Source organism: Amaranthus tricolor, chromosome 12 (genome assembly GCF_026212465.1).
Source record: "Amaranthus tricolor cultivar Red isolate AtriRed21 chromosome 12, ASM2621246v1, whole genome shotgun sequence".
NCBI lineage: Eukaryota > Viridiplantae > Streptophyta > Magnoliopsida > Caryophyllales > Amaranthaceae > Amaranthus > Amaranthus tricolor.
The window spans coordinates 11319108-11341549 of NC_080058.1; the positions used below are offsets into that span (position 1 = coordinate 11319108).

At 32.5% G+C, this 22442-nt stretch overlaps 1 protein-coding gene across 1 annotated transcript; it reads left to right on the forward strand.

The window, feature by feature from the left end:
• Positions 1-1783: 1783 nt before the first annotated feature.
• Positions 1784-9356, forward strand: LOC130797322 (uncharacterized). The gene is made up of 2 exons (XM_057659884.1): positions 1784-2224; positions 8426-9356. The coding sequence occupies exons 1-2, from the start codon at positions 1898-1900 to the stop codon at positions 8879-8881; spliced, it is 783 nt and encodes a 260-aa protein (XP_057515867.1). The 5' UTR covers positions 1784-1897; the 3' UTR covers positions 8882-9356.
• The last annotated feature ends 13086 nt before the right edge of the window (positions 9357-22442 follow it).

A 22442-nucleotide genomic window follows, 5' to 3' on the forward strand; every position in this document is an offset into this window, starting at 1 on the left:
TTCCCATTACTGTTTGCTGACGTTAAAAGCTCATGCATTATTTGAGTCTTAGTAAAATTATCTACATCTTTTTTTTTTGCCATTGTATATACTGTGTTGAAGTTGGTGGAAATTAAATGAAGTGTCTGATATCTTCACTTAATGCTGTCTTATATACATAATTTTCATCTGTTTTGGTGGCAATTTTTTTCGTTTTTGGCGCCATTGACATTAATTTTTTGGTTTCCCTTTACTGTGTTACTAATTGTCAACTCATTTGATCCATCATGTCTCCATTTCCCTTTGCTGTATTTATCTTCTAATCATGTCTGGCTTCTTTTCATTTTTTTTCAATCTTCCAGTATCATTGTTTTCCCTTGATCAGCTTATTTTTGTTCCAGTGTCATTGATGGCTTCCTTTCAAAATGAAACATTTAGATTTTTTGTAGTTATTTAATTAATTTTCAACACTAAATGCATACCGTGTTTGTTTTTTTATAAATCTGAAGTCAACGAAAGATTTAATATCCGTATGCGCATGTGGCGAGAGGGTTGCTCGTTTTCAATTGTCGTTCAAAAAACGTTGAAGAAATCAAGGACGTATTGAAGACTTAGCTTATTTTATGATTTTGACGGTTTTTGTAATTTATTTGATGTAATTTTATGTAATTTAAATTAACTAGTTTAATGGTTGTTTAATTATAAAAAATTCGGAAATGTATTAATTTCAATTAAAGCTCAAATAATGTCAAACCCAATTTTCCCTTCAAAATTCATTATATGTACTTTATTAATCAAAAAAGAGGGAATCATTAACAATTAATCCACTTACTTAAAAATACCCAACTACCACCTTTTACATGGACCCCACACAACCCTTAATATGCGTGCCCAAGGAAATGGGACTATATCATAAGATCGGAGGGAGTATATTTTTAGACCACTTTGATATATGTGCATTCTTATACTGAGGGTAAATTTTTAAGGGGAAAACAAAGTTAAATTATAGAAATAACGATAAATTAATGTGAATTTAAAAGAGGAGATAAAGGATAAAGGATATAATGATATTAGGAAGATAAAAGAAAAATGTATATGATCAACCCTAAGAGGAGAAAGAGGAAAATATTCCCCTCTATCCACTAGGGTATAAGGTAAATATTTATCTCCAAAATAAGGGGACTAACTCTTCTATTTAATATACTACACCACTTTAGAGCTATTTCTTACATATGACAACAATGTTCTGTAAATTTTTTACTCTGATAACCTTATTCTTTTAGGGTCTGCTTAAATTGAGTGTAAAAATTTTAGGGGTGAATAAAAGTCAAAATAGGAAAACAAAATTAGTTAGATAAATGATTTAAGAAATTTAATTGTTAGAGAGATGGAAGAATTACTTAGAAAGTAATAAAAAAATGAAAAATATAGCAATTAGCTCTCTCATTTCGTGTATAAATTTATGCTAGAGGAGGGTGGGAGAATTTCAAATGAGGGAAATTTGTTTATTTTTTTGGTTTACTCTTATTATAGTTCTTTCATAATTATTTCAATTACTTTAGTTACATTTCTAATTAATTTTCTATTATTAATTTGACTTTTTAACCCCTTAAATATTTATTCTTAATCCAAATAAATCTTTAGTTTGACTTTTATTTGTCATATATATTTACTCTCAATAATAAGAGAGAAAATCTTAGTTATAACAATTACCTGATTTAAAAATCAAGCTGATTAATTTGAAACTTTTGCAATAATAATGAGTTAATGACTAGACGACAACCAAGTTATAATATCAATTCGTGTAAACTGTGAATGGAAATTGATTACGGTGCGTTTTCACAAATTATCCCTCTCTTAGGACTTAGGAGCCACGAACAACAAAGACTCCCAGAAATGGGAGGGGTGGATCATATCTATGGGGATCAGAAGCACTCTCATTCTACACTTATCTCCTAGCTGTCTCCATCATCTATTTTCGACCCATACTAAGTTCATCCAAAACCCTAATTTCTTCTCAAGATCCCATTGCTTATCATCCTCTAAGTTCAATTGGAGTTCCAATTTTATCACTTTCAGAAGTCGTCGTTTCCAATTTGAAGACGAATTTGGGAGGAGAAAGAAGCGGGGGAATTGGTGGTCCGACGATGACGATGACGATGACGATGACGACGACGACGAAGATGATGATTTGGACTTTGGATTATGGGATGAAAGTCCAATTCCTATTAACTGGCTTTTTAAGGTATCCATTTTTTGTCTCTCATCCATTATTCGGATAACTTAACCTATTTTAATGCTGAATTTTAAGGATTTGTATTCGGGGTTTGATAAAGTTCTTTAATGAAATAAATTTGTAGAAGTAGAAATACTGTACTTATAGTTTAGGAAATTGTAGGGTCTTGCAAACTATTTAAGTGGTTTGTTATTTCCATTATGCTTATAATTGCAGTATATGTTGCATTAAGTAGTTGTGATGAATTGATGATTATACAAGTAAACTAACTATGGTACTTGCGAAATATTGAGTTTCTCATTGGGATGACTATGTGTTCTTGGAGTAGAGGGTTAGGTTGCGTTTGTTCAATCCCCTTACCCATTTTAGGCTGTCTTTCAGAGGCAAATGACTGATGTAGATTTGAAGATGTCAATACTCCATGGTTGTGTAGTTTCCGTTAAGCAATTTCACCAAGTAGGAGTGTTAGATACTGCTTTCATTCAAACTAGTTATCACCCCTTTTATTTTGTACATACATGTTAATTTTGATCGCTTTGAAATGATGGTAGGTCTCATAATGTTACTTAGATGTTATTGGAAGTGAATTCTGGCTTATCAATTTGAAATGATATTAGTTTCAAAGGAAAATGAGTTAAAATGTTGTGTCTTGTGTGATATTTCATTCAAAGTAAAAATTGGCATAGCAGTTTGAAATGATGGTATTACTTAAGTGAGTGAGCAATATTTCTTGGCGTATTTAGTATGATTTCAGTGGGTTCAACTGCACCCATACTAAAGCCTAATAAAAATTAAACGGTTTTGAAAAAACAACTTTTAAATACTTTTTGTCGCAATTCCTTTCTAGTGAATGCTTGCAGCTCAGTGGGAAAGGATTGAGTTTTTCATATCAGGAGTCAGAGGATCAAGTCCTCACACACCTGTATTTTAAGTTTTTTTTCTCCTTTATACTTCTACTAAATGAACTTTGAGACCCTGGGCCACCAATACTTTCTTCTATTAGTAGTTTGTAAGGTTTGAAATTTTTTTAAGTTAAAAAATTTTGAACTTAATAAACTTTAAAATGTTTTATTAGCAAAAAGTTAACTTTATTGTTTAATCAGTATAAAAGTTCTTTTTGTTTAATTAATTGAATTGATATGGTTTGAACATTATATTGTAAGGTCTAAATTGAGATTTAAAATATTGATTGAGTTATAGTTTATTTTTGTCGGATCATGGATATTTGCACTTATGATTTTCATTTTTAAATTGTTCTTGTAGTTCATAATTCTTATTCATGATTTTGACTGCTTTGGAAACTAAATTTGTAATTTTGATTTAAAATTTGAAATTTTCATACTCATAATTTAGTAGATTCTGAACCCATAGGAAAAAATTTTGGACCGCCACTGAACATTATACTTGTATAACATATTAAAGGAAGAAAGGTAGGATCATAGTGTAAAAATGCGGTAACGGGAGTGATGCGGTTTTTGTAACGCCTAAATATCGGTTGACACTATAAGATATCCCTCAATTCGGCCCTAAACGCGGGTTTTTTTTACACCTTTACAACATGGGAAATATCAGTTCGTTTATTTTGAAAACGTTTACAATGCGACTGATGTGATGTGATGTGTCCTTGTTTTTACACTATGGGTAGGATAGAAATATGTCCTAATTATCAATCCAAAGTTCTTCCCTTTGGAGAAATTTATTTTTATAATGAAGATCCCTCCATTTCTTTTCCTCCCTCCTTTGTGCTATCAAAGGAGAGATTTTGCATCCTTTCCTTTCTCTTTACCTTTTCATTTGTTTCCATCTATATAACCACATTTTGAATGTTATATGACTACCATTTTTGATTGAGGTAGTATCTTGGGATGAGATATCAACTTTAGGATCAATTGAAATGACTTCTCATAGAAACTTATTATTTTATTTGACACTTAAGAGGGTTCCAATCATTGTAGAGAAGGCGTTTGGAGCCTTAATCCAATGATAATGGAGGCTATTAATAAATGATCCTCAATATGAAGAGCTATAGTTTTTTACATCACTGTAACGAAAAAAACCGACTGTGAATATTCAACTCCATTAAAATTTCCTGCCCTTTGGAGCAAATGCTTGACATATCAGCCTTTGTCTTATCTAAGTGCGGTAATATTTCCCCAATCAGAGTTAAGCTGTAGCGTTTAATGCTCAGATAGAAAACTGTATGCTTACTCCCTATTGTGATTTAGCAAAAAAAAAAAAAAAAAAAAAAAAAAAAAAAAAAAAACTAGATTAACTGTTGATGTGTCAGACTATCAGCTTAATGAGAGTATGTTTTATCAGCTTGAATTCTTTTTGTTGCATTGTATAGTTTTTTCTGTTTTTCCTTTATTAAAGCCTCAGCGCAGTTGAGTGTAACAGGGGAGTTAGAAATGGGAGCGCATGGTTGGAATGTGGATTATGGGCAGAAAGTAATGATATGGGAAGATGCAAGTAGAAAGGTCATTAGTTTATCATCTTGTACTAATACAAATATCAAGGACATATTAAGGAAATGGTTGTTTAGTCACATGGTTCAAATAACTTATTGCTCGGTGATCAGGTAGAGTCATTTAACTCCAGTTTTCTGTAAAAAAATCATGGAGTTATGCCCTTTAGCTTTGCAGCATCATCTGAACCTACTTTTTCTGCTATCATCCTTTTGCTCTTCCTCATCCAATTTACTATGTTTAATGTCACTTGCTGGCACGCCCGTCTTCTGGGTCTCAGCAATTGCTCTTGTAGCCCCTTCCATCCATTTATAAATTGTTAGCTAAATTAGTTAACTATAGTGCACACACTGCTATGGACACAAATTGTTCAACTCAGTGATACACTCACAGTGTACCTGCTTACAATGTTACTTCATTGCTAAATTTTGTCAAAATTTGCCTAGTGATAATTTATCTTACAAATTTCTTCTTGTAAAGTTCATCGCTTTGAAAGACGTTTTTTATTCATCTGCCGTATCCAAAAATTGAATACACTTACTCCTAAACTAACGTAATTAGTGGAAGCAAGGGACGAATCATCAGGGAAACCAGTACTTGACTTGGTTTTGATGTAAAGAGTATATTACTTAATGCTTAACAAAAGGGGGTTTTGATGATTGATATTGATAAACTACAAATAACAAGTAAATGCAAAATTAACCTAAGAAAATACCAATGATAGAAGATTTCTTGAGTTCAATTGGTTTTCTTTTCTCACCTTAATGTTGTTATGTCTTCAACAATCTTTTTTCAATGCATTCTATTGTGAAGTGGAACTTCAATTTTTCTTAGCTTGATAATATGATCAGCGTGATTATTAAACTCTTACTATTGACTAATTCATCCAATATAGAGATAGAATTTAATTCAACTGCAACATTAACAAGCAGAGCAATATATATAGTAATGTTAATGGAAGCATTAAGCATTCACTACAATGGTGGATTATTCTTAGATTCTAATCATAAATGAATCAACTAATCAAATTAGATTCTAAGTTGCTACTAATATTTAAAACTTTAGAACAATTAGTTTGTAAGCTTGAATTTAGCAATTGGTTTTTCACATGAACATCAAGTAGTACTCTCTAATCAATTTTATGCCAAAAACCAAATTAAAGATGAACAATCAAATTATTAGATTAAAAGAGACTTGCAACAATTAGAGAAGCTAATCACCAATCTTACTCGAGAACACGTAATTAAGCCAAAATCTCCATTGGATAAGATTTTAAGAAAATCAAAGAAAATTGGGGCTTTTGAAGAAGTTTCAGAAGATGATACCTACTACAATTCATTTTAAACTATTTGTAGAACATAAAGAAAGGTGGGATTACTTGGCTAATTGGGAAAAATGATGAAAGGAGGTGGAGCTGCAAAAGTGAATCTAAGCTACTCTGCAACCTTATCGCTTCGAAAACACAAAACCCAAATGAGAAGGAAAGGAAAGAAAAGTTGGTTTTAATAGATTGGGACAAAAAGTAGTCGCAAAGCGTGAAGCGTATTGTGTGTTTTGGCAAAAGGACTCACGTGGTGCGAGAAAGATGTGCGTGGTGCAAAGCACAGTGTCGCGATCTGTGACCTGGCTCACGTAGTGCGACTAGGCGCTGTCTTGTTTCTTGCTTTGTGCTGTTCTGCTGAAACTCTTTGCTGCTGTTAGCCTGATGCTAGGTCGCGAGGTGCGATGGGGCTTGCGAGGTGCAACCTAATTCTGGACCTGCTGCTGCTTTTTCTGCTGCGAAGTAGCTGATTGTTGCTGCTAGTTGCGATTTGAAGAAGATGATGGGGCAAAGCTGCTAAATACTATAGTTGCTGCTTGTTGGTGAAGAATGGTGCTGTTGGTGTATTGTTTCAGCTGTGGCGTTTGAAGGTCCAAGGTTCGAATCTTGGGGAAAGTCTTTGTAGTGTTGCTGTAGGCTTCTGTTGTCTCTGTGCTAATGCTGTTGCTGTTGTCGCTGTGATATTTTCTTTCAGTATTTTCATGAGAATACCCTGTAAGGGATTGCTTAAATGTGGAAGAGACGTAAAATAAAGAATAAGCATGGTAGGTGCTCACAATATGGGTATTAATTCTAAAAAATCAACTCCTTGATTTGAACCCTGCTTCTCAATAGTTCCCTCAGAATCTTGACTCTTAACTACTTAAGCTATTAGAACACTTACATAATCACTTCCAAAATGAAGTAGGTTATATTAGACCATAGTCTAAGATGTTACTCGGACTCTTCATTTTGCTTCACGTACCCGTGTCCGACCCTTGATGCTAGGACATTGGTATGACACTTAGACACTTCATTTTAGGAGTAAAATTTATTATTTAGACGTATCTGACACTTGGACACGTACCAGTATCCGACATCAGTACCCGAGTCCAAGTAACATGGGTCTGAGCCTGTATTTTCCGTCCATTGCAGGTATTTTCCCTTTTCGTTCCTCCGAATGCTGTCCTAGCTTTACATCCACATGATTTTCTGTCATAAAGTGAAGTATCAAACAGCTGGGGTAGCATTGCAGCCTTTCAGGTATTTCAATGCACAGGATAAATGTTGGTTTGGACTTTGGATTACCTATGGTTTAGTGAATGATAAAAATGTTGAGTTCGATGCTATTAGGTCATGTTTTGCATGTATCAAACAGGGAGAAAATAGATAGAGGGCTTCTTTGCTCAAGTCTAAACCTTTATATGAAATATCCAATCAGATAAAGTAGCTTAACTCACTGGGTAGCGCTGTCCTGTCCTTTTGGCCATTTGGATTTTTAAAAAATCAACAGCTAAGAAAATATGTCGCGAAGTTTGGGTTGTTATGCCTATTTAAAAAATATGTACGGTTGTTTGCTCGAAAGATTTGACATAGTTTTTGGTGGATGGAACATTTGAAGGTTGTAGGTAGACATAAAACGGAATACAATACACAGGATGGGGTACTGGGATGGATGGTTTGGGGGATGTTGCTATGACTTTTAATTGGCTTAACACAATAATTCATTGCTGGCTACAGTAATTCTTTTCTATCAAAGCAGGAAGAGTCCTTCTGAGGAGACCTCAGGAATAATATGTCATGTTATAATTCCTATTATACATCTTGATATCATAGTATATGATTCAATTTCATATTAAATGTGCAATAGTTTGACTATATTTTTGAAAAGCCAAATCTATCGAACTTCTACTTGGTGGTTTATTTATTATGCTTTCAAGTGACATTTTATTATGTTGTCAACTTTTAGTCTTTGAATGTCAACTGGACTTGAAGCTTGGATGAATGCATCCTCTGATATAGTTAAAATTATACTGTTACTTATGTGGGCGTAGTTATCTGATTGATAAGGTGGTCATTGATCATTCGGCCTCAGCTAACAATTAAACATTAGTGATGCACTTGTTTTCCTTTCCAAGATCCCCAAGTATGAATTTCGTGAGCAATGACAATTACTACCTTTTTGTTTGGGTGGCTATATTTTATGGCATGCATGTTAGAAATTTATATCTTTTAAGCATTAAAGCCATTTTGTTTATATCCTGTGTAGGTTTATATACTTTCTTTTTTCTTTCCACTCTGCGTGTGGAACGCTTTGACTTTCTTATCGTGATAGTTTATACTCTCCAAGACCGAAACATTTCTGTTATGTTGAACTGTTGTGTGTACAATTCAATCATCCTGTTGGGATATGTGAAAATCTAACCTCTTAATATTGGTATTCAGATATTCAGAACCTTTGGTTGGATGATTCCAGTTATTGTGATATCCACACTTCAAGGCACCGGATCAAAATCATTGATCATGGCGGTAGTGCTTCCCCTAGGACAAACTGTTCTTTCTTTGGTAATGGATAAAATGTGGGGAGGGCCAAGTTCTAGCCCAGAATTCAGGCCCTGGTCTAAGTCCAGGTCCAGAAGCAGGTCTAGGTCTAGACGTGAAAGGAATCCATTTGGAGGGACGGCCAATCGGGGAAACTGGGGAGCTCGAGAGGCAAGATTCCGTCCACGTTCTACCAATGGGTATCAATCATGGCGGACAACAAATAATCCTTCATCTAAAGAGGGTAGAAGAAACAACTCAAAATTCGGTGGCTGGGATGAGCTAGATCAACAAGTTGCCAGTGACAGCAGCTTCACGGAAGCACAAGCACAAAAGGTTGATGATCTCGAGATCGAATAAACAGAGGCGCTTGGTATGTTGAGGACGATAAACAGATATAAACCGTTGTTCATAAGATTGGTGATTGCTTTTGTTTCCATTTCTAGGTTCATGGACCAGAGCAGCTTCCTTCTCTAATGTTCAATGTGAATGTGGTATAATCATCAAAATAAGAAATGTACAAGTTCAAGTTTGTGTATTATTCCGAAAAGAAAGAATAGGTTGATTACCAACAGAAGTCAGCAGAGAAAGGATTTGCTCCTATGCAATTTGTATTGCTAGATTTGGAGGAAAATGTGCTACAGTTTTAGTTTATATGTTCATATTGTTTAATTAGCTTCAGGTAATTTTGTTTTTGAATTCAAAACCATTTTAATTAATTGAGTCAATTTAAAGGCGATGTAAAATTGATTCTTCCAGTTAGCATTAACTCTTAAAGAATGAATGTTGTGACAGGTGTTCAACCCTATTAGGCTCGGATACCTTTCAGTTGTTATTGTGGTTGAATGTCATAAGTTTTTCTTATTATTAAGCCTGTGGAGAAAATTTGAATAAAATAAAATGTTTTAATAATTTAATTTCAAAAATAAGCTTTGTGAAAACTTTATTTCCAAAATAAGCGTCCGTACATCTCAACCCAGGCTTGGTGAATGTCGCTGTTACTAACAGCGACTTATTAAAAAAAAAAAAAAATTTCACGTTTACAGTTCTTACTAATTTTAAGTTTACAGTTTTCAGTTACTTCCTCATTTTAACCTGCGAAATTAAGGAGTTGACCAGTTAACCTTAAAGTCGCTGTTAGTAACAGTGACGTGAGGCTTTACTATTTTTTTTTATTTCGATGTTAGTAAGAGCGACATTCACCAAGTCTAGGTTGGGATATACGGACGCTTATTTTGGGAATAAAGTTTTCACGAAGTTTATTTTTGGAATTAAATTATTAAAACATCTTATTTTTTTCAAATTTTCCACGTAGAACCCTCAAAACTCAACAATATACTCCTCCGTCCAAGAACAAGATAATTTGGATGTAGATATTATGAGTTTGGGTATATTGGATAAATGTGGCGAGATATTTGAAATAAAATAAGATAATATAAAAAGTAAAAGTAAAAGGAGTCATATCTAAAAAACAAAATGAGTTAAATTTAATGGGACAAAATTTGAATAATTGGACAAATTTAAGAGAACAAATGGGTTATCACTAATTTTTATTCACAAATTCTTGAATGAAACGGTCTCACCTTGAGACATACTTCATACTTGAGTTAAATAGCTCAATAATAAAAAATTTTAGCTTACGAGCTTCTTGTTTTGAGGTCGTTTCACCGTGAGATGTTCTCAGCCCATTTAAAATTTTAAAAAAACTTGAGAAAAGACAATCGCAGAAAAATTCAAAATTCTTATTTTTTTTACATTTCAATGATTTTCCAAATTAAATTTCATTAACTACCCTTCTTTACATTGTCGCCTTTTTCCTCTCGATTTTTCTAGCAAATATTCTATACTTCGCTTGTTTTTGCTTTTTCATAACTAACAAGTAATTTTCTTCATTGTTTCTATTTCACATCAATTGTTATTATTATTATTTTTTTTTATTTGGATGTATGAAATTTGTTAGGGTTTAGATTTATAAATTTTTTCAGTTTTGACACAAATTCATTTTTTAATTATTTTTTCAAAAATGTAACCTTCGATAATGTTCATGATTCTTTGAGGATGAAAAACCTCTTGCCATTTTTATATAAAATTCGAAAAATGTAGTTCCCAATGTAAAAGACGATGTTTTGAAGAGGAAGGATGGTTCTTCTCAACTACTTGACGTATCTAAGTCAAAGCCTAAGGCCAAGTGAGCAAAAGGATGCGTTGTGAACTTGTAAACTCAAGAGGTAGCATAAGTTTTAACTTATTTGTTCAACATATATCTATTAGGTGTTTTTTTCACATAGAGTAGGTATTTAATGTATTTGAATTAGGATTTTAGTATGTTTATAAAATAGGTGTTTTTGCATTGTAGTAGGTATATTAGTTATATGTTGTAGCTGTTTATGGTATATGTTGTAATCGTTTAGGGTATATATAGTAAGTGTTTAGGATATAAATAGTAGGTGTAAGTATTTCATTTATGATATTCATTTATGTTATTATTTAGAATTATATTTATACTATTTTAATGGAGTAATATTGTGTTAGTTTTATCTTACTAGATTTTTGAACTCCGACGTGTTATTTCCTCCAATATAGACATAAAGAATGAGATAATTTTTGCTTGAAAAGAATGAGGTATTGAACGTTCTTTTGTAGATATTTCAAAATTGAACATCGAACGACTGTACATTTTCGTTCTTATACTTATTTTCGTTCCAATAGTTATTTGAACTAGTTATAATAGGTACTCAAATTAGATATAATAAGGTTTCAACACATTCTTTTGAATATGTAATTTTTCATTCCATATGAAAGGTTCAATTATTATGTTTTGATTATGGTTGACACTTTAAAAAGGGCATTATTAAACTTCGCCACCCTTTTCATTTTATCGCTACCCCTTATATATTGAACTTTTAAGATTGTCCCTGATTACTTTGTAAACCTTCAATCTTTAACATCTCTCTGAAAACTCTCTCCGAACAATTATTGAACTAAAATAAGCTAAAACAAAAAATCGAATTACAATGGCCAACTAAAATGAGCATCAATAGCGGAATCAATATGATTGTGTTAAATTATATGTTCACTCTTTTGGCTATAACTTTAAATAGAAAAATCATGTAATTGCAATGTTTACAGCATTAGAAACTAGACTTCAAGATCTTTCCAATGATATATTATATGCCCAATTCCGATAACCGAGAAAGAAATGACGATCGTTTAAAGTTTGTTTGTACTGAAATTTGATACATGTTCAATCATTTGGGCATAACTTTTTATAGAAAAATCTTATTAATGGAAGGTTTACGGCATTAGAAACTAGACTTCAATAGCTTTTCAATGTTATATTATGTGCCCAATTCTGACAATCGAGCGAAAAATGACAACCGTTTAAAGTTTGAAGTGATTTCTAACATTCAGTCGCGTGCGATCAGACCACGGTATGGTCGCGTAAAAAAGGCGACCGGACCGCGGTATGGTCGCGTAAAACGGGCGACCGAACTGCATTATGATCGCGTAAAACGCGCGACCAGACCGAGTTATGGTCGTGTAAAACGCGCGACTCTACCGCGGTCTGGTTGCGCGTTTTATGTGACCATACCGTGATCCAGTCATGCGCGACTGTTTGTTAGAAATGACTACAAACTTTAAATGGTCGTCATTTCTCGCTCGATTGTTAGAATTGGGCATATAATATGTCGTTGGAAAGCTCTTGAAGTCTAGTTTCTAATACCGCAATTCTTGCATTAATATAATTTTTCTATAAAACGTTATTGCGAAAAGATAGAACATGTATCAAATTTCAGCACAAACAAACTTTAAACGATCGTCATTTCTCGCTCGGTTATCGGAGTTGGGCATATAATATATCATTGGAAAGACCTTAAAGTCTAGGTTCTAATGCCGTAAATTTTGCAATAATGTGATTTTGCTATCAAAAGTTTCGGCCAAAAGAGTGATTATGTATGAAATTTCAACACAAAATATGTGATTAGGTTTATTTTCCGATTTTAAAAAATTATTTTCTTTTTTAAATTAATATTTTTTATTTTAATTTAATTATTATTAATAAATTTAGTTTATTAATAAAATGGTTGATTTTATAATTAAAAATAAATTTTAGAATATTTTAATAATTTTATTGAAAAAAGGGTGACAATATAATAAAAAAGGTGATGACGTTTAGGCTTTAAAAAAGTTGTCACGATTCCCAGCAAGCGATGCATGTTGCCGGCGAAGTGACACTTGTAACTTCTTTTTTTTTTTTGGGTTAGAATCACTTGTATGAATTGTTGTAAATTTTTTTATTGTTTTACAAATATTTAGCGACTTTGCTGAGAAGCTACAACATCCAGATGTGAAACTTGATTGGGTTGTCAATGATGACAGTGCAGACTGTTGAAATAATCTTGATATTTTCACTGGACAGTATTAAGGGAGCGATGACATCTCTATAAGTTATTTAATGTTTGTTAGCTCGTTCTTATGATCCTTAACTATAGTAAATCTAAAAGTAGGAATAAATAAAATTATTTATTTTTAATTTGAATTTAAGTTTGGTAGGAAATTATTGAAATTTGGTTGTATACATCAAATCATGCTTCATTGCAAATTGCTTGTACAAAAATGTCTAATTTTTTTACATCATTTATTAATTACTTTTATTTTATATTTTAATAAAAGTATAGTTAAGTGCGATTTTGTATAATTCGCTTGAATGTAAATTTTAAAGATTTGAACTTTTTATAATTCTTAATCAAGCATATTTAGAGATATTTAAAGTTAAAATCGTACATTGATATTTGTGCAAAATCAAATGAGACATTTGATTTAAATAAGAGGAGTAGTACTTCTTCCGTTTTGAAATAATTGTTATATTACGGATTTTAATAGTATTTATCATTCAAACTTATTTCATTTCTTGCAGCTAATATATAAGAAAAATTATAGTCAAGCTAGATCATGTTTGAATCGTTTAATCATATAATTTTATAACATTAACTTGATAAAATTTCAATAAAAAAATAATTAAATTAGCTCATTAAATTATGTACAATGTCAAATATAACAAGTATAATATTATAGACTATGTATTTCACCCGTTCCAAAATACTTGCACCATTTGACTTTTCATGCACTTCAATATAATAATTTAATCCTTAATATCTCTAATTATAAATAATAAAAAATTATAAAAATTCGATATTAATAATCTTTGTATTGAGATACTCAGTGTGTATTGTGTTGGCTTGGGGTGGAGGATAGGGATCACCTTTTTCATGGATGTCGCTTCATTCAGGAGGTCTATCATTATATCTATCGTCATATTCTCTTTCCTTAGGTTTCTTCTTTTAAGAATGAGGTGCATTTGATAAGTAAGTTGTGCAAGAGGAAGTTCTCCAAAGCTAGTGTCTCTGTTATGGTTTAGACTGGGATATTATACCAAACTTGGCTCCAAAGGAATGCCTCCAAAGGAATGCCAAGATCTTTGAAGTGAAAGTCTTATCGGCTCGGCATGTGGCTAACTCTATCAGTTTTTATGTTGCTTATAGACTTAAGGATGATAGTAAAGATAGCCTTATTATATAATTTGGCTTCCTTGGTTTTCGTTTGTTTTGTCTTTCTTGTGGTCGATTTGTTTTGTTTGTTGCCTTTCTTTTGTGTTTTGGGTGACGTTTTCTTTCTTTTATAGCTTATGTTATAAAAAGATTTTTTGGGTTAATATATCCTCTTAATTGTAAAATTTTTTTTTTCTATTGAGACGAATCAAACAGATCATATTTGACTATGTCTTAACTTATAAATTAAAAATAAATCACAAATTTATAATGATAAATAAATATAGTAGTACATTATCTTATAATGTAGCAAATAATATTTAACATATGAAGTATTTATATTAAGATTATGAAGTGCTAGCTAGCTAGTGAAAGTACATGGAGTACTTGAGTTTGCAATAATTTCTTCCTTTAGAATAAATGCATGAAAGGTGGATCGATACAATTGGTACACAGTACACACTACAATACATGTATATACTTTTTATTCAGAATTTTTTAAATTAATGTCTAGACAAGCAAATTCAATATTTCATGAAATATCTTGAACATTGTAAACTAAAATTGAATTATATTTTGAGAATCTTCTTGGCTTGTGTGAACTTAGAAAATTTAAATTTGTTGTAGTTATGTGTATTAATTAACTAATTGGACACGAGGTTTTAATTTTTTTGTGAATAAACTATTACTGCAACGAACCGAAAATATAGGAAAATACTAACTGTTTTTACACTTCGTCTTATATTATAAAAAAAGACCATATAATTAGTCATTTTTTAATTAATTATTTTAAAGATAATATAAAAAAGAAAATTAATTTTAACTTTTGCTATAGGTAGAGGCGGAGCAAAGATTTTAAATGCCTTATTTATTTTTGCATTTTTTTTAAAATGCGGTCCTTGATTATATTAAAAGATAAAAAATTTTCTTCTTTTTGAAGAAAAAATATATTGTAACATTAGATTACTTTAAATATAAAGAAGATTTACGAACAATTTACTTAAAAAATGTTACTCGAAACCAAACCTGAATAACACCATTTAATATTTAAGGCCCCTTATTTCGAGAGGCCTTAGGCAATCGGCTACCTGGAATGCTCTAAGAACCGCCCATAGCTAAGGTTATTGGTAAACGAAAACCACAACAAGTTAAATGAACCAATAAATGATATTATTCATTGTTAATCGATAGTTTAGATTATTGTAAAATGTTGAATTATTAAAAGTACTTTTCCCAGACTATAATATATGAGTCAGTTTAATAGAGAAAGTCTCACTATAAGATTGAAATTATTATTGCACAAACTAATTTTCTTTATAATTACCCAAATTGTAATTTTTGTTTTTTAAATTAATGGGGTGTTTAACCTAACTTGGTTTTAAGACTTCTCCTCAATTGAACAACACTTACTTTAGCCAGACAATAAAAATTTAAAAAACTATTTCTGCTTCCTATAAAACCAAAAGTAGTTTAAATTTAGGGATGGTCAAAAGAGATCTAAAATTCTGAAACTGTATTTTTTGGGAATGATTTTCCCGCTTAATGACCACAGATTGTTCGTAGTCCAACAAAATGACTCAATGCCCACCTAAAGCAATGTTTTTCTCCCCAAGAGTTTTCTAACACCACGTACACTATTCTACCAATTATCTTTCACTTTATACATAAAATGATTTTAGATATTATAAATGCAACTCATTTTATATACTCCTACTTTACTAGTAATATTCCATATGGGTTTTACATAAATATTAAGAAAAGGTTATGGAGACCACTAGAATGATAGTGAATAGATATAATTACACAAAAGTAATTAAACCAAAAATAAACAAAAGGAGACTTTAGTAACGGTAAAATGGGAAAAAACTATTACTTAAATAGAAAATGAGACATTAATAGTAAACTAACATAATATAAAGATAAGACATTAATAATGTATTGGAGGGAGTACAACTTTAAAAGAAAATAAATGATACTAATAACATTTTCACTTTATGTATGTCTATGACAAAAACATCGTGTTAGAAATATTTCAAAAATTTTTTTAAGTGTGTTATTAATTAATGCATTTTAGTATTTGTTATGATTGGTGTGACTTGAGTGCACATTTGGTGTGTACACTCATGTGGTGACTCTTGGGATGGAATCCCATAAGTTTGTCATGAATGGGTGTATTAAGATGAGTCTTAATATTTGTGGTTTATGATGATGATTAAGGTATGAATTAATGAGTTAATCAAGGGAGTTATGAGACTTAATGAAGAAGTGCAAAGATTTAGTTCAAGATGCTCTACAATGTAAAGTCGAGCAACTCTGTCAGAAGCCCTCTGAAGTGCCGCTCGACCGAGCGAGCTTCAGAATGGGTCGAGCGAGCAGACAGAATGCAACCAGATGCTTCCTGTAGTCCGCTCGACCAGGCCGCTCGACCGAGCGAGCCTCTGCTTTGGTCGAGCGATGTCTCTGATGCTCCTAGGATGCTGTTTTTGACTCTTCAAGTGCTTGGAGATGTTTCATTATCATTTATTCATTGCTTTAATATACTTAATGTTACTTAGTGTGATCTCTCCTATAAATAGAGAGCTCTCATTGTAATGAAAAACATCTACAAAATACACCCCAAGCCAAACACTAGCTTATATCTCTTCTCTATTGTAATTCTCCATATTTTTGAGAGTTCTTTGAACTCCTTTGATAATACAAGAGATACTTCACACCGGAGGATGTAGCCTAAGTTGGGTGAACCTCGTTAAATTTTGTGTCGTTTTATTGCATTATTTTCTCCTACAAACATCGATATCATTGATAGCGTAATTTGTTTGTCACTAAACTTTATACACTCGATCTTGACAATATTGGAGTTTGAAACACATTGTTTGAACTCTAATACATCGTCGTTTTCAGTATTAATTAATTTCGATACCTTATTAAAGAAGGTTACCGTAAAATCAATAATCTCATAAAAGTTTAAGGGTTATTTACATAGTTGAATTTGTATACGTATATGAATAATAAGTAAAATATTAAAGAAATAATAAATATTACATTGAAAGATCGAGTAAAAATTACTTAAAATATAATGATAATAGAAAAAATGTAGATATAAAAAAAAAGTGACATACACTCCATCTTCTAGACTTATATAATATAAAGAGACATTTTACATGGTAGCAACGAACTTTTGTGAGCAATTTCACAAAGTAGCATTGTACTTTTGAAATTTAAGCTGTAGTAACATTGATGCTCAAAAAACGCTTAATTATACGTTAAGTTGTGAAATTTTATTTTTACCCTTTTTTCTTCATCCATCTTCTCCATCTTCATCCATCTTTCTTCTTTTTCCATCTTCATTCATTTTGAATGTACGATACCATGAACAAATCTTTATCTTCCAACCATAGATCTTCTCAAGAAGCAACCTTATTATAAACTAATAATGCAAAATACAAATTACAATTGGGAATTTTTATTTTCCCTTTGTTAATGGCTAAATAAAACTTACAAAATACACTAAGAATTAACTTGAAGATTATCTTTGAAATGACAACCGTTACCCGAAAACTTGATACTTGTTGTAGGTGTGTAATCACTTTCCTTTTGTGACATTTCCCCCACAAAGGTACTTGGATTTTGAATTGAAAATTCACAACGAGATTCAAACAACACAACACAACCTTAATACTTAGGGTATGTCACTTAAAAACTTGTGTTTGATGAATTATAAGCTTTGGAAGTTCTAACAAAAGTTAATTAGTCTCTGGAAAGAACACAAGTAAAAGAGAAAGAGCAAGAATGAGAATTCAGAAATTAGGTGTGGTGAACATTCTTCCTCATGCCCCTATTTATACTACTCCAAGTATAGCTAAGGGTCATGGCATATTCAATCACTCATTGATGACCAATATTAATGGTCTCCAAACAATACCATTAACAAGGTATTCAGGAGCATTATTCCTCTCAATTAGTCCTTTGAAACTCCAAAAATAATATGGAATAAGTAAGGGAATCTAATGCAATCAACTCAAAGGAAACGCAAAGACTCAACGGCCATATCAGAACAAAAAGACGAGTCGACATTTGCTCTATTCCTAGGAAAGCCGACTCGGCTTTTCCTGCTGACAAAATCAATTTTCCAGAACCTAAAGCCGAGTCGGCTTTAGGCCCGAATCCAAGAAAGCCGAGTCGGCTTTTCTTGCGGACTCGGTTTTCCAATTTTTCTTTTGTCCTATCCTTTGAACCCTTTTTGGACTTTGTATTTAATACATATTGTCCCACTACTATTTGTAGTAGTTGGTGATTATATACTTAGGATAATTATACGCTAAATGTTCAACAAAACTTTCTTGAAAACTTTTATAATTTCAAAACAAAACAAATTTTATAATAAGCCTCATTAGAGTATAATAAGCTTCTTTCTCAATTACAAAACAAATTTTATAATTTTATTTCATGCATCAACGCTAATATCCCTACGGATTGAATTAACGCCTAGTACGACACACTTCACAAGTGATTGAGCCAGAATTGATATCCATTGGGATTTGAATCAAATGACCCTTCCAACCACTTGAAAATGAAGTACACATAAAACCAATAACACAAAGTCATTAACCTGACACATTATAAGGCCGTGTCCGTATCTTATTCATAAGTTTATCATAGTAGGAATGCCAATCTTGACTACTTGAAGCGGCCACACTTCAAAATTATATAGGTAGGTTTTCATTACGTATAAAACATATCCCCGTGAAACGGATACAACACCAAGATCTCTTCAACCCTTGATCTTGAGAACTTTCAATGGACGACTATCTTGTTCATCACGGTCCAAGGCAGCGACGGTCATTAGAACTTGTTGCTTACAAAAATAAAAAATAATTTTACCACATTGAATTCAAAACACTATGTTACTCATGTGTAAATTGGGCTTTTCCAAATGACCTTTATCGACATAACCTGATTGCAATTGATGCTTGTTCAATTGAATCCCTACTCTTGGCTTTCGTAAAAGAATCAACCACATTGAACTTAGTGTTCACATAGTCAAAAGTTATGACCCCATTAGTGATAAGTCCTTGCACTTGACTGTGCCTAAGAGCAATATGACGAGACTTACCATTATGCACTTGACTGTAAGCCCTACCTAAAGCCATCATGCAATTCGCATGAATTGCCACTGGTGAAATTAGCTTAGGTAACAAAGGTATCTCAAACATAAGATTCCTCAAACACTCCGCTTCACTAGATGCTAAGGTTAGAGCTATGAATTTCGATGACATAGTAGAATCAGTTATACATGTTTGTTTCTTAGAGGACCATGAGATGGCACCTCCCCCATAAACAAACACCAAAACACTAGTAGAAGAATTATCCTCTTCATTAGTGATCCAACTAGCATCAGAAGAACCTTCCAAAAAATAGAAGGTTCATCGCTATACGCTATACCATAATCCTTAGTACGCAACAAGTATCTTAATACTCTCCTTATCGCCATCCAATGATGGGAACCTGGGTTGCTTGTAAATCTACTAAGTTTACCAGCCACAAAAGCTATGTCTGGCCTTGTACAGGTCATGACATACATCAAAGATCCAATAACCTTTGAATACTCCAATTGTGAAATTGGTTGACCGGTATGTTTGGCAAATTTCATACCTGGTTTCATGGGAGTAGAGACCGGTGCCTTATCAAGCATGCTAAACCGCTTAAGTATTTTCTCAATATGGTGAGATTGACTTAGCTTGATATGGTTACCTTGTCTTATGATCTTAATACCTAAGATCACATCGGCCTCCCCTATATCCTTCATTTGAAAGGACCTAGACAAAAAGTCTTTTGTCTCTTGAACTTATACTAAACTAGTACCAAAGATGAGCATGTCATCTACATATAGACAAATGATAACCCCATCATCATGGCTATCAAATTTGCTATAAACGCACTTATCGGATTGATTCAATTTGAATCCCAAGGACAAAATTGTTTCATCAAACTTTTGATGTCATTGCTTAGGTGCTTGTTTAAGTCCATATAAAGATTCAACAAGTTTACACACCTTTTGCTCTTGTCCTTCCAAAACAAACCCAGGTTGTTTCATATAAACTTCCTCATCTAATTCCCCATATAAAAATGCAGTTTTAACATCCATTTGATAGATCTCTAGATGATAAGTTGTACCTAAAGCTATCAATAACCAAATAGTAGTTATTCTTGCAACTGGTGCATATGTATTAAAATGATGGATACCAAGCTTTTGTCCAAAGCCTTGTGCCAATAATTAGGCCTTGAACTTGTCAATAGTACCATCAATCTTCATTTTCTTTCGAAAAATCCACTTGCAACCTATTGGTTTACAAGTAGGAGGAAGATCCACCTACACCCAAGTGTTATTTTCTATGATGGATTGCATCTCATCATCAATAGCCTCTTTCCAAAAAGCACTATCATGTGATGCCATAGAATCACTATAAGTCAATGGGTCACCTTCCACATTGTATAGATATGGAACACTAGAAGAAATTTCGCTTCTGGTACCTTCAACCAAATAAACTTCGAAATTCGGTCCAAAGCTTATAGCTTTCCGTTGTCTCTTACTCCGTTTAGGAATAAGATCAACACCTTGTAGATTATGGTTTTTCCTTTCCGCCACACCATTTGATTGTGGTGCGTATCTAGCGGTTGTTTCATGTATAATACCCATTGAATTAAAGTAATTTGGATCATAATATTCACCTCCTTTATCGGTTCTCAACCTTTTAAGTTTACTGTCAATTTGTAATTCTACTTCAATTTTGTAAATCTTAAAATAATTAAGAGCCTTATCTTTTGTATGTAAAAGGTATACATAGCAAAACTTGAAAAAGTCATCAATAAAAGTTATGATATATTTCTTATTTCCTAATGATGGTGTACTATGAAAGTCACAAAGATCACTATGTATTAATTCCAAATTTTGGATTTACATTCAATACTTTTAAATGGTGTCCTTGTGATCTTATTTAACATGCACATTTTGCAATTTTCGGACATTTTACTGCACATAGGAATCAAATCATGTTTAGACATGAAAGCAGTTTTATCAAAATTAACATGTCCTAGTCTAACATGCCGCAAATAATGCAAATCAACTTTTTTATTCATAGGTGAAGTTTCAACATTACAAATGACATCTTTATTCAAATCCAAAGACAACTTAAAAAGACTATAACAAAGATACGCACATCCTAGAAACAAGTTATTCTTAGAGATAATACACCTATCGACTTCAAATACTAATTTGTAGCCCAATTGATTCAAGATCGGACCCGAGACAAGATTTCTACTAATTTCGGGTGCATAGTAAACATCCCTTAAAACCAAGAGATTCCCCGAAGTGAATAATAGCTCAACTTGTCCTTTGCCTTGGACCATGATAGGTGCGTTATTTCCCATAAAGAGATGCTCCACATCAACTACCTTATGTAAGGTTTTGAACCATCTTGTAGAATTACATACATGTCTCGAAGCCCCCGAATCTATCCACCAAGACAAAGTATCATCCTGCATAACATTAAGTTAGTATTTATTGAAGAAATATTCAAAGAAGAATTTTTAATCAAAATTGCATGATTACCTTGAGTAGAAGAGTCCTTGCTTGTAGAAGCTTGACCACTACCCTTTACTTTCTTTTGCTTATTTTTGAATACAAATAAATTTTTCTTTCGGTGTCCGGGCTTGCCACATTCCCAACATTCCTTTTCGCCGGCATTAGGACTAGTGGCCTTCCCCTTTAAAGATTCAGTTTTCTTTCTTTTCTCACCGGAATGGGATGGTTCACCTTTCGCAACCATGTTGATTGTACCGACATTAGGATTTTCATCCTTCCGATTCTCTTAAATTCTTATGCTAAACTCAACAACTATGTGTTGTCCAAGATCGGAGAGTGTAATCTCCTCTCTTTTATGCTTTAAAGCATGTCTAATATCCCTCCAAGAAAGAGGCAATTTGTCTATAATGCTTGAAACAATAAACACCTCATCCATTTCAATTTTATGAAGTTTCATATTAGCATGCATTCTTTATAATTCATGAAATTGATCAATTACGATGCGATTTTCAACCATCTTATAAGAAGTAAAGTTACTTACAAGAAATTTCTTGGAGCTAGCATCCTCCTCCAAGTATTTGTTCTCCAAAGTATCCCGTAATTCCTTGGCGGACTTATGGTATTGGTAGATATCAAAGAGTGAATCTTGCATCCCATGGGGAATGTGACCCCGCCAAATGAAATCATCATTTTCCCATTTACTTTTTTTCCTTGATTGCTCAAGAGTTTCATTTTCCGCCTCCTCTAATGTGGGGATACTTATCACGTAAGCCACGTTCAAAGTAGTTAA